At 37.9% G+C, this 14,116-nt stretch overlaps 1 protein-coding gene and 1 long non-coding RNA gene across 3 annotated transcripts in view; both read right to left on the bottom strand.

Annotated features, from left to right (window-relative positions):
- LOC146482981 (uncharacterized) overlaps positions 1-14,116 on the bottom strand; it is a 79,796-nt gene that overhangs the window by 18,868 nt on the left and 46,812 nt on the right. The gene's annotated exons all lie outside the window — the stretch shown is intronic.
- The window catches only part of LOC146482983 (uncharacterized), a 55,014-nt gene that overhangs the window by 5,828 nt on the left and 35,070 nt on the right, over positions 1-14,116 (bottom strand). The window contains exon 10 of the mRNA XM_085106488.1: positions 980-1,093. Within this exon, the coding sequence (XP_084962614.1) occupies positions 980-1,093 (114 nt within the window). The remainder of the gene's footprint in view (positions 1-979; positions 1,094-14,116) is intronic.

Here is a 14,116-nt window from a genome sequence, read left to right as displayed (position 1 = left end):
GCGAAGCGAGTCCAATACGAAAAATTTGTGCTTATCTAGCCACTGTTATAGAGCCAAGACAAGTAAATGAAACGAGCTTTATTTGGAAGCCGATCTGATTCTTTTCATTACTAAACAGTGAGCAACAGAAATCAAAACGTTCATGGAATTTTCAAACTTCACTTCCCACCCAAGCCCTCTAACACGTCTTCAATGCATAAGAGTATTTTAGTCAGTTTGCTAATAACCGGCTTCCAGTTTTTCAAGCCTCAAGCCATGCCTTGGACAACAAAAGCTAAAGCGCAAGAAAAAAATCAACATTGAAATTGTTTCGCCTTAGAGTTCGTATCTCTGCTAATGGAATTCAGAAAATGAGTTTGCACCAGGCCTTCTGGCAAGGCAACTTTCAGATGACCGTATATGTCGATTTATCGTGTCAAGAGGCGCTGACAGATCTAGCCGCTAACTGATTGTCACTCTGATCACTATCAATAGATTTTGAAGCATCATTGTGAAATCCAGGCACTTCCTCATGCAGTCTCAGAACAATTAGGATTTCTTTCTACGGAAGCTGGAGAGGTTCGTGTTTTTTACACTCCATGATACAACCAAAACGTCGCGTTGCCAAATGTTTTCAGTTGAGTATCGAAAATAATTTTGCGTTTTCTTTGGGTTTGCTTTACTGCGACCTATGATTGGTTGACAAAGTTCGCTCCACTTTCTCATTCATCGAGGAGCCAATCAAAGACCCATCAGTCACATGCTTGAATGTAGCTTGTGTTTCCCGCGCCCGGCAACGGCCACATTAATTTGCATCGAATTCTGATTGGTTCATTGTGCTGTTTATATTTTTTGTGCTTGGCCAGAGTACTAACGTTTGTTTTACTTTTGCGATATTCAATCGAAAACCGCTTGGATGTTCTTCAAGCGTTGCTAATAAAATTGTTTTTACTAACCAATAAAACTAAATTAAACTTGAATTACTGTTTATCAAACTTACTGTTTGAGTTTCTGACGGATCCTTCGCTGCCTTTTCCCCAGTACCTTGCAGCTTGTTTTGCTCGCTCACCGACCTACCCCTTATCTCCAGCAACTTCTGGTTGTTCTTGTCAATCTTACTTTGGTCAAGATTTCTAATACGTCCCAAATAAAGACCATAACAAATTTCAAAACTCTTACGATAAATACCAGTAATAATGAGTTGCCATTTAGAATTAAAAAAATTTCATAAAACGGCTGGACTTTTGTTAAAACTGTACATTTGAAGTAAAAGTGAACTTAGCTATATTTCGATCAAAAACCTTTGCCCTTTTTCTTTCAAAACATGAAAAGAAAAAAAAAAGTCAAAAAAGGCACTTCAAAGCAATAAATACTGGAAATTAATAAGTTCACTTGTAACTTTCTGAGAACTATTTTTTTCTTTAAGCAGTTTAAGATAAAATATAGTTCTCGAATACGAGTGTTGAGTGCCATTATGTTAAAATAAGTCCAGACGTTTCGGGCTTAGCCCTTCTGATCAGTGGAAAAATCTTTGACTTTCCACTGATAGTGCCACGCAGCTAACGAAAATTTTTCGTTCAACTTTTATTGTTTTCTTTGCCTGTATCTGGTTCCCGCTTGGAGCACCACGCTTCTAGCAAAAGTATGTTATGATTCCTAGTTTGCACATAGAAATGACAGAGGATACGTCAAGTTTCTGTTATATAATAAACTTTGCAAAACTTGAAAATATCTATTTTTCTTTTTATTTGTTTGTGTACAATGAAGGATACGGCTAATCCCTTATCGCACCACGTGATGGTTTCCTCAAACTGATTCAGCTGAACACAGGCGCTTGCTCCTAATAAAATAGAATGATGTCAGTTTGGAATTTAACCTGACTAATGTTAGAACTGTACAATGCCTCCACCAATCAGTTAAAAAATGCGATAAGTACTCTAGCAAAATGTTCACCTTCGTGATCACGTGCCTCTGTATAGTCAGCAGAATTAACATATCAGTGAACAAAAGCTGATTATAGATTACGTAATGCCCATCTGACTGCTGTGAAATAATTGATAAAGCTTTTACCACTTAAATCACTTATTAAAGCCCCGAAAAGCTCTCCTAGATTTTAAAACTCTGATTTCCTCAGGTGCTATTTGTTTTAACACTATTGCAAAGCAAATACGAGCCACGCGCTCATTGGACTTAAATTAGAATAACAACGTAAATTTCCAACCGTTTTCTTAGGTGTCTCTTACCTGTAAAAATCGCTTTGACGTAAGACGGTTGCAAGTCAGTGGCACTCTTTGCATCACTTAGTGAATAATGGAATTTACCTGCGCAAAAATCAATGAAAAGAAATATAAGATGTTGACCAGCGCACGATTAACACATATGATTCTCAAACTCATTACTAATTCATGAAGAGAAAACAAAGGAAATCACTACCGTGAAGGAGGTTTGGAAATGTGATCTTAATTATCATAAAATTTTGGGAACTTTTGCTTCGAATTTCTCCAAGAATTATCAATAGTTTGAGAAGCTCATATCAAACACTCGAAAGAGTGTTTCCACCTATTTCCAAATACCTCAAAGTTGGTTAAAAAAAAAAACTCGGCTGCGCCTCGTTTTTCCAACCTACTTCTCGATGTTTGGAAATCGGAGGAAACACTCTTCCTCGTGTTTGATCTTTTATATCTTAACTGTTTGTGGAAAGACATTAAGTTTACAAAACTGTGAAAATCTCAAAACTTCTCACCCAGATTAAAATGTGCTGTTGCTCTGTTGCTGTACAGTTTGGCGTTCAGTTCTTCATCCTTGCAGTTCACTTTGATTCCTTTGGTGTAAAGCAATATGGCATTGCTGAAATCTTTCTTTCTGGATTGATCATTGCCCTCATTCTTAAAGAGCTCTGCTGCGGCTGAAATGAAAGAAGATAAAAGACATCTTGCATTTTCCTATGTAAAGGTTAAGAAACTGGGCGTTGTTAAGGTGATGCTAGTGCAGTCCTTTTTGCTACTGCGGCATATTGTAAGTCATTATAAACAACGTAAACTGTTCCAAAGCACATTTTTAGCGTTAGTAACGTCAGGCAATTTTACTGATTTTCTTCAGGGCTTTTTTGAGTTCCTTAGCTTGCGGGTCGGGGTGGGGCTAGTTCATGCTTTCTCGTTCTTCTCATCTGCAACATTAACGCTACATGATATATTTTTCCACACAGTACACTGTACGTTAAAATTAAAGAAATGCCAAAATGGTATAAAACAAATTATAAAGATACAACGGTAAATTTTTGTTAAGGGTAAGGGGGGGAGGGAGGGGGGGGGGGGGTCAAAAACAAGATATCACGGTCTATAATGGGGAGGGGGGGAGGCCATTTGTTTTTCAGGAAGAGAATCATTACTAAAATTCCTCACCTCTTAAAGTAGTTTCATCATCAGTATTCAGTATTTTCTCAGTAGCAGTTGTGATGTCAGATTCATTTGCATTGTCCTCTCCGCCTGCATCTCGTAGCTTTTTTTGTTCATTGAAAGACTGGCACCTTAATTCTAACAACGTCTGGTTGTTCTTGTCAATCTTACTTCAAGTCAAGACTTGTAAGATCGATAATAGTTGTAAAAGTTATCAATAGTTAACTAAACCGTCAAACTACTATAAGCATAAAGTCATATTTGTAAGGTATCTTGATTTTCTCATTTGTTTGTTTTGGTTTTCGGGAATTAAAGAGAAACCATAGCATTGATATTATCAGGGAAAGTAAAAAAAAAAAATCATTTCTTCAATTATTCTTGCGCGAGGTGGAACATAAAAGCATGAATGAAGGAAAATCATAAAATTTGAATTTTGATCCCAATTTATCGTTGTAGCATCTGTAAAGGATACGGCTAATCCTTTTTCACACCACGTGGTGGCTTCCTCAAACTGATTCAGCTGAACACAGGCACTTGCTCCTAATAAAAAGAATAATATTAGTTTGGAATAGTTTTCTCTTAAAAAATGGGGTGGTTCATATAATATTCCCTTAGGGTTACTTTTAAGGACACCAAGAAAAGGCCACCCTTGCTGTTTTATCCTGGGTAAGCTTTACTGATGTCTTTAAACTCCAAATACTAAAATTTTGTACGTGACATTTATATAAACAGTATTGTAAAAATTATGATGCGTCACTTAAACCCCTATAACATAAATTTTCAGGGAATGTAACATTTAGCGGTGTTAAAAATTTGAACATTGGCACAGCAAACTACGGCGCCTCGGTGAAAAGGAATGTACAGTGTTTTTTTTTTTTTTAGAAATATCTTACCTGTCACGATTGCTTTTAACAATGACGGCTGTAAATCAGTAGAAACTTTAGCATCATTCAGCGAATCATTATAATTTCCTGAAGAAGAAGAGACCAGAAGTAATACATTAAAAAGGTTTAATTTTAACGTACCCTTTAAAGTTGCGATATTAAAACACCTTGGTTAGGCAAAGCCTAAAACATGTTAAACATACTGACCTGAACAAAAATATGCGACCGCCCTGTTGCTGTACATTTCGGCCTTCAGTTCTTCATCCTTGCAGTTCACTTGAATTCCTTCCGTGTAGAAGTGAATTGCGTTGCTGAGATCGTCCTCTCTGTGTCTCTCAATACCTTCGGTGTTGTACACTTCTGCTATGGCTGAAACAAAGAAAATTAACGAAGGGTTTGTGCTTTTATTCTGGGACGAGCTGGAGGGGAGGGGAGGGGGGGTTGGGTGGGGAGGGACAAGTACGAAGCATAGTGAAAGTGTCAAACTGTTGTAATTTTGTATAAAAAAATGATGTGTGGGAAAGGAGTGATTGGGATTTATTCAAACTCCAGAAACCATGAGGAGTTCAGTACGAGTAAGGGATTAATTGTGGAATCCTCTGGAGAAGAAATGGAATCTTTAATTTAAAACGGCAGTTACAGTTTTCCGCAAGAAAAATATGGTTTAAGCAATGGAAATTAAACAAAAGGTACGCGAAAGAAACGTTGAAAGAACTCCTTAGTTGGTTGGCAAAATGTCTTTTCCTCGACCCAGACGGTCCCATAATCCCTCATTCACACCAATCTACCAATCTACATCAAATTAGAGTGTCTGTAATTCCTGGTCAAGTGGGGACTTTTAAAAAACGCGCAAAGAAAAGCAAGTTTTAGTATAACCACTTTAGGTCGAAGGTCCCGTTTAATGATGAATTGAGTCATGTTCTATTTAACAAAATGCTTTTGAAACTGGAATTTTAACGACGTGGACACACAGCAAGATGAAAAAAAAAAATCGAACTTTTGATAGAAATTTATTTTTGCAGAATAGTAAGAGAAAAGCCCATCTTTGTGGCTATAGCTCTAGCCTTTTTCGGGGAAAGGATTATGTCCAGGACCCACTGTCCAATATATTCCTGCAGCGCATGTTATCCAGGGGAGGATTAATATTGGGGCGCCTCTTTAGGTCTTCGGAAAAAGGAAGTAACATGTTTCTTCTCACCTCTTAAAGTGGCGTCATCAAAATCCAGCGTTTCCTCATCAGCTGGTGTGACGTCATTGTCAATTTCAGCTTGGGTTGGACTCCTCGCCATGAGTGATGGAACTTCCTTCCTAAAACGGCTATGGATCGAATATTTATAAGCTCCTTTTTTGTAGAAAACAGAAATGGCTCTATTAAGGAAACATCAGTGAGTTCTAAAGTCAAAGAAAAACAAGGAGGACCAAGATGGTCACCTTGAGTTCGGAAAATCATTAACAACAACAACAACAACAACAACAATATTTATTAACTCACACTTTGACTAATTACAGGGGATCGTTATATACATCACAGGTTAATTAAAGAGAATAATGACAATAGTAATTTAGGTAATTGAAGCCTAGAGGCTAAAGGAACCGTAAGGTTTTCGAGTTAACCTCTAGTAACTATTTACAGTTAATTTTGATTAAAACAAAAGAAGCAACGAAGAAGAAAGAAACCAGACCGAGTAGTACACGTCATCTTAAGTCCTTTGCGGACATCAGAGAAAGGCAGTATTCACCCTCCAAGTGTCATTGCTTTAATACTTACGGTGTCATCAAGGGTCCCCTCCCCTCCCTTGCCCCCCCCCCCCCCCCCTCACTCCCTTCTCCCCTCGCCCAACGAAGGCCCCAAAAGACCAAAAACTGCCGATCTGGATAGGATTAAAATAGCTGGGCTCACGTTCTTATTCCAGTCACGCCAAAAGTCGAATAAAGTGGACGAAATTAATACCTACCTCAGTAGCACAAAGTATGATTTACACTTCGGGTCATGCAAGGTTGGCCAGCTGGAGGAGAAAATTGTTATTCGCTCAGATTAGTAACCAGCTGTTGTTATATATAATATAAAACAGTTATGTTTCAAAGAGACAAAACATTCAAAAAAAACTTCTACGTAAAGCAACTTACTGACTACACCCAGGAAAAAAATTAATCACTAAAAAGTCTTTTAGACGTTAAAGTAAGACTCGGGTTGGTGTAGAGGGAAAAATTATATACCTGGGTAGTTTTCAAAATGCACATTTCACTTCACATTCACGACTCAGGTAAACGTTTCTTTGACGTGTTAACTACACGTAGTGAGCTCAACTCATGACTATAAAAACGTTGACCAAAGATCACGAAAAAGCAAACAAATAAGCTATGCTGGTCACACAATCCGACGATACCTTCAAATTTATTTATTATAAAAGACGTATAAAGGAAAATTATGGTTTTATGGTTCAAGGTAAATTAAAAACTTCTTACTTTTTTTTCACAGACACACTGAATATTCTAAAGGCGACTATTAATTCGTTCTAAATGGATTCTACTGAAGATAAAACTAGGTTTCCTTACGTGTTTGTCCTCATATCATATCTTCAGATTACTTTACTCGAGTCTATGTATTTCCCAGACAATGTCATAAGTTTAGGTAGTTGTTTTTCATGGGTGTTGGCCTTCGGAAGCATAAATGCACTCGGGAAAGAAAGCTCACGCTTATAATACTACGTTGCGATTTCTTGCACGCAAGGATCGTGTATGCCCGTTTTTTAACACGTTTGAGTGGCGTCACGGCCGTTTCGCGGAATTTCTGCGCTCGGTGATTCTTTATGACAGTCTCATCAATCGACTGTTCATGTTTTACTTTTAGTCAAGCAATGTTTTTTAAATGTCTTTTTAGCAAAGTATTTTGTTTCGAATTTTCCCTCTACGAACAGTTTCTAATTCAGAAAAAAAAGTGCGCCCCTACATTCAGTTTCATATAACAAAATGTTCACAATTTGGTGAGATATTCATCCTCCGTCCTTCTAAACGCGTCCTTGCTGTACTTTGTCTCTTATCTGTTAAGCCATACAGTTCCCGTACAAAGCCATGTGTAAGAGAAGTTTTCACATTGAAAAATGAAATTAAAAAAAAATAAGGCGACGTCATAGGTAACACTAAACAAATTATATATGCTGGACTGACATGAAAACTTAGGACGTTGAGTGGGTAAATACCGGCAAAGCTCTCCTCTAAACTCTCTCTGATCTTTGTCTTCTATGATTATAAAAGGCAGACAGACGTGGCATTGCATTCATGAGAACAGAATTCAAAGGAGAATGGACGACTGAACTTGGAGTGTTCCTAAACCCGGGATCTAAGTGTAAGTAAAACGAAACAAGCCTCCTGCGAGCGAACACAGCATTCAACTCGGAGCCCAACTCTAACGTTAAAACGTTAGATGCAAGTTGAGCTAGTATTCTTTGCTTCCTTATTAAAAGCGGAACGACCAAACCTTAGCGAAAATTCAAGTGTAAAGAAAATTTGAGTTGTTTGAAACTTCTCTCTCTTCTCTTAAAACTCCCTGTTGTTGTACTAATTGGCAGTGGGCGTCATTAATACTAATTTGAATTTCATTTTCAGTTGAGTTTACAGCGCATAAATTTACTTTTAGTCAAACAAAGATAAGATAAAAGTGGTTTTAAGGGATATGCCAGAGAAATCTATTGATTCATTTCGCTGGATATCTGTTCGGGAGGGACTTTAAATCGCCTCAGAAATTCAGATTTAGTTTCAAAGAAAATGTAAAGTTTTCTTCGGGAAAATATAAGCTTAAAATTTCGAAACACTAAAAATTAATTCCCTTCGTTTTCGAAGAGGCAAATATGTCGTTTAAATGCAAACAAAAGTTGGCTGAAATTTTCATAAAGCAAACAACAGTTAGTAAATTCGGGGAATACGATTCCGCTCGACTAAAGCTTTCTGCAACTTAAAGGAGCATTGTTACGGAGCCTTTGCTGTATTTTGGTCAAAACTGCTCATAATAGTTGATAAAGAACCTCTTTTCTAACACGAGATTTGCTCTTGGAGCACCGAATGGAAATGAAATGATTTCTCCAAGGAAGAGTAAACTCTAATACATTTTTAGCCATTTCTACAAGATACCTAGGATAAACTTGAAAAAATTGGCCAAATTTTTTCAAGTTGTAATCTATTTCCATCCTAGCCACCCGCAGCCAGAGATGAATGATACTAGTTTCTGTGCACTGGTAGGGTTATTATTCACAATACTGAACCATTATTTTGACGTTTACAACCATACCTGTATGATTTTTTGCTATTCAAAGTGACACTTAAAATAGGTGACACTGCACCATTTAAATTTCTACCTGAAGCATCCGAAGAAATCAAACTGTATTAGCTTACACAAATATGTCTTCAAAAGGCCGCGTTCCAGAACGATCTGGGAACACAGGTAACAACGTTTGAAGTGTTTTGCTTCAATTTTCTCATTAGGTGTCCCCAATATATCTCTCTCCTTGAACAGTTGTTAATCCAGGAAACAAAATTCAATGAAGTCGTTGTTGGGTTCAGTATTAAACAACTTGCACAATTTGGTGAAATTGCCACCTTTTCAATCCGAAATTAAAAGGACGGAATTTGTCTAAACGAAGTGACTGCCCTTCTACATTGAAAGCGTTAAATAACATAAGCAGATACTCGACATTCAAAGCTGTTCTTACCTTAAACTATTTGTGTTTTAACACTGTATAAATTGCGGGCAAAGCCGAGATAATGAGTTACTTGCTTCGACGTCGAACTTCTCGTTAGATAATGGATCTTCAAAACCCACGGACTTGCTATATTTTCATCGCAAGAAACTGAAACCTTTTTTCATGAGTCATTTACTTTGTCAAACCCAACATTGAAAAGCGAAATTTCAAATTACGAAACATCTTTATTCCAAGAAACCGTATTATTTATCATATTTTATGAAGTCATAGAAATAAGTTTTTAAAAAACCCAGGATATATATGAAATTTTAGCCCGGTTAGCGTGGAGAAATTAGCGCGATTCTTCGCTTTGGTTGTCAAAAAAAATGTTCAAGTCCTGGGTTATTTTATGCAATGGATTGTGTTTCACGGTAAACTGAACAAGCCACGCAGACACTAGCCCCACCCCTCCCCCTCCACTCCTGCTCCGAAAACTGACTAAGTCTGGTTTACACCAGGAAGTTTTTCTTGACAAGTCTGCATTTCAAATACGAAAGTTTTAATTTCGGTTGTGCGACAAAATTTGTCAAGTTTCTCTTTGAACTCTCCTTGTTAGAAGACTGATGATCTAGGTTTTGAAGACGTTCACTGAAAACTTGGTAATCCTTTTCACGAGAACAAGTCAAAGTTTAAAAAAAAAATGTCAAGCATAAAACTGGCTCGGTGAATGAAACTGTCCTAAAATTATGATTTTGACTGCGCTTTAAATTGTAACCTTATTGTTTCTTGTCCCAGGGTGTGATATACAGTTCGCATTTCTTCCTTTGTGACGTCTTCGAGTTGGCATCTGAAATCGAGGGCGTACATTTTAATTGTAGATTAATGGTAAATTATTCGTCTTTTTCTCTCACCTTTTACCACGAGGAACGTTACAGCAGGACGAACAACAGTGAAGCCTAAATACGTTCTTATAGTTATTCCCCGGACAAACAATTCGCCAAGTTTATTCCATGGAACGGTCCGTCTATAACAACATGGAGGGGCATTATGGTGTTATGGCAGATTTCCGTTTTGTACACACCTTGACAAGCTTGACTTGGACCGACGCTTTGAACTTTCCATACATTTCCCTGTAAGTTTTCCCGCGAACTATTTTTAGTAGCAGTTCACGGCTGGTTCGCTATACAGACAAATGTATGGAAAGTTCAAAACACGACTGGACGCTTTCTGGCACAGCTACATCACTTCAATTTTTTTCTTATAAAAATCCTTTTTTCTAGTGCCAAAAGTTTCCGATTCATGAATTTTTCAGAGGCGATGTTTTATAAAAATTATTTGACATCGGATTTGCATACAAACACTGTTATTTAAAACCTGTTTGCCTACTCGTCAAAATGGCGTCGAAAACCGTGATAAGGCCTATTATATAGCCTATACCTTTATTGCAAATGGAATTGAAAAGCTTGGTTGTTGTTGTTATTATTATTATTATTTAATCATTGTTATTAGAGAACTAGAAACACTCCGAAAGTTACGGTAATATTTATTGTCCCGGGGGGGGGGGGGGGGGAGGGTGCGGCCCGCTTCCCAAAACCCTTACCCTATTTATGACTTAAATCTGCGATTTATCGTACCCTATTTGTGACCTGACCAAAAATTTGATTTTTTTTTTTATTCATAGCAACGACACATACAAACAATACTACGTTACATGACTATTTGAGTTACACTACTATTACTACATTACATTTACATTGCTTGACCTACTTACAGAAATTGTACTTACATTGCTTGTATTCTTTTTAACTAATTACGAAATAAATACACGTGCTACGTCATCCTGCATACGATGCTAACACAACACACACACACATACACACACACGCACCCCACCCACACATACAAGAGATAATAAAAGATTCCCCTTACTTAACTTTCATACTTAAAGTGCTTCACGCATCGTAGTTGCTGAGAGTGGTCCACTTAGCTCTGTATTTTTCGTAATTAGAATTTCTAATGGCTATTTGTCTTTCACATTTGATCTTGCTGTCTAGTAAGGCAAGAAAGACCTTTAAATTTGGAGTCTCTGACTGGTTTCTTGCAAGAAAAACATGATATTTAGCAATAAGAAGATAATGGTTTTACGCGTAGAAGGTGGTCGTTTCAGGTTTGTAACCGTACAGGATTTCAGTATTCCTAGGACTAATGTTGTCAGAGCGCTTAGCATTCCACCACATCATTATGTCTTTCCAGAAGATTTTAACGTCGGGGCATTCGCAAAGCATGTGAATAAGCGTATCGTTCGGAAAGAGGCAGCGTTCACATTCTGGAGAAGCCTTTATATTCATTTTGTAAAGAGAGTGATTAGTGGGTATGATGTTATGAATTAGTTTAAATTGGAAGCTCCTCAGTTTGTTTTCGACTGTGACTTTAAAAGGAAGCTCGTATACTGCTTTTACATTCAACCCTTGTTTTCTAAGATTGATTTCAACGATGGGGGGAGAAAAGGATCTTTCTGCAAGCATCACACGGGCTTTTTTTGGAGAGGAGATGTCAAGGGATGGAACTGGTTCGTTATCGCCGTTAGTGAGATTACCTACGATTTCGCTTTTCCAAATTTTAGGGATTGCCGCAAGAACACCAGCATAATCGAGAAAAGTAGAGCGAACGCTATATTTGCATTTGAAGTTTTCGAACGAAAGGAACTGGCCATGGATGTTTAGGAGGTCGCTTATTTTCAAAATGCCTTTATTAGCCCATGATCTATAATAAAACGATTTTCCGTTTATCTTTATAAACCGATTGTTCCAAATGATTTCTTGTTTGTATTCATTTGCGTTACGTGGGTCTTTGGAATTGAGCTCTTGCCATACAGCTAAAACGTCTTTATAAAAAACAGAGAGATTTTTGAGGTCGAGTAATTTAAGATCGTAGTTACATTGAAATAAGAGAGTTCCACCGACCTTACCTAAAAGCGAATCAAGGAGGGCACACCAATGGCGGTCATTTGCTAGACAGTAACGATTAACCCACGAAGTCTTGAGCGATTTAACAACGTCAGCAAAATTGAGCATATTAAGACCGCCGTGGCTTATTGGGCCGGTCAGAGTTTTTCTTTTGACTTTATCTGGCGTAAATTTCCAAATAAAAGAGAAGATATTGCTGTTGACTTCTTTTACAAATTCTTTGGGAACATTTAATACGGAACAACTATAAACAAGTTTGGCGAGAGCTAAGTTTTTGACGATGGCAATTCTGCCTAAGATCGTTAAATGTCTACTTGACCAAGTATTTAGAACTTTTTTGAGTTTGGCAAGCCTCTCGTCGAAATTGATTTTATTCCCAACCTGAACATGATAAGGAAAAGCGATTCCAAGCGCAATGACGTATTGCTTCGGCTATGAAATGCCAAAAGGTTCTTCTTTGCCTAATCGGCTTTTCAAAGGACCAAGCCAGAGACCCTCGGTTTTAGACTTATTGATTTTCAAGCCGGAAAGGTCACCGAACTGATCGAGAAGAGTTAGTAGGGACACCGCGGCTGAATCGTCGCGAATGAAAGCGGTGGTGTCGTCAGCGTACATACTGAGTTTAGTGATCTTATTTCCGTTTTCAAGTCCTTTGATTGATTCATCGATTCTTATTTGGTGGGCGAGTGGCTCCACAGCTAGAACAAAGAGTAAGCCTGAAAGAGGACAACCCTGTCTAACACCCCTTTGGAGAGAAAAACATTCCGACGAGTAGCCATTATTTACAACACAGCTAGAAATGTTGGTGTAAAACGTTTTGATCCAGATGAGGAAACTTGGACCGAAATTCATAGTGTTAAGCACTTTAAAGAGAAAGTCCCATTCTAAAGAATCAAAGGCCTTTTCAAAGTCAAGGAAGAGTATCATTCCGTCCTTGTTTTCATATTGTTCAATTATATCCCAAATTAAGCGAATATTTTCACCAATAAATCTACCTTTGATGTACCCAGTTTGATCACCGTTTATCAAGTACGGAAGTACTTTCTCTAAACGTTTCGCAATACATTTGGTTGCTAATTTGTAGTCTGTGTTTAGAAGAGAAATAGGGCGCCAATTTTTTAACAGAAGAGGATCTTTATTTTTTGGGGGGATCAGGGAGATGATTCCTTGATTCTGAGAGATAGAAAGTTCTCCTAGTGAGGCACTGTGATTGAAGCAGTCTATCAAAGGACCAGAAACATCGGGCCAGAAACGAAGGTAAAATTCTGCTGTTAACCCATCTGTGCCAGGAGTCTTGTTAGGTTGAAACGTTTTCAACGCGGCAAGGCATTCCTCTGCGGTTATCAGACCTTCGCAAAGGTCTTGTTTTGTGCTGTCGAGTTTTGGTAAGGATTCACAATCGAAAAAGGTAGAAAAGCGTTCAGCTGAAAGCTGGTTTTGAGAGGTGTAAAGCTGATTGTAAAAATTTTTCATGGCGGTTAATATAGTTTTTGGATCCTCTACAGTGCTACCGTCAGGTGTCTTCAGCTTTGTTATATGTTTCTTTACATAACTTCTTTTTTCTAAGTTAAAAAAGTATTTGTTGCATTTTTCTCCTAATTCATACCATCTAGCCCTACTCCGGATAATAGACCCTTTAGTTTTTTGCACGGCAATTTCATCTAATTCGATCTTGAGTTTTCTAGCCTTGTTTACAAGGGAGCTATTTTCTGGGGTTTCGTCGATACGTGAGTTGATTTTCTCTAGCTTTTGGAGGAGGTTCAATTCCGTACTTCTTTCAGCGTTGGCTTTCTTTTTCGCAAAACGAATTGCAAATATCCGGATCTCCATTTTCAACATTTCCCAAAATAACCTTTTATCAGCAACATCTTTGTGTTTTTGGGCGGCGTGTTTGATGATGAAGCTCATTTTTGTGACGAAATCTTCATTTTCTAAGAGTGAATTATTAAATTTCCAGTAGCCTGGGCCTCTTTCTTCTTGTTTGTCTTCAGGCTTGATCGAGATGGTGACAGGGGAGTGATCTGAATCCTGATAGGCGGAAATGTCGGTTTTCGAAACGCGGCATAATAAATGCTTCGAGATGAGCCAGAAATCCAGTCTACATTTGATTTTCCCGGAGCTATTTCTCCACGTAAACTGTGTATCATGTGGATGTTGTTCTCGCCAGGGATCGACTAGGTCATAGTTGCAACGGAGTTCGTCGATCGAATGTATTA

Source organism: Pavona decussata, unplaced genomic scaffold (genome assembly GCF_977016875.1).
Source record: "Pavona decussata unplaced genomic scaffold, jaPavDecu1.1 SCAFFOLD_41, whole genome shotgun sequence".
In the NCBI taxonomy this organism is placed as follows: Eukaryota; Metazoa; Cnidaria; class Anthozoa; order Scleractinia; family Agariciidae; genus Pavona; species Pavona decussata.
The sequence above is the reverse complement of the archived record's forward strand: the minus strand, read 5'-3'. Positions and strand labels throughout refer to the sequence as shown.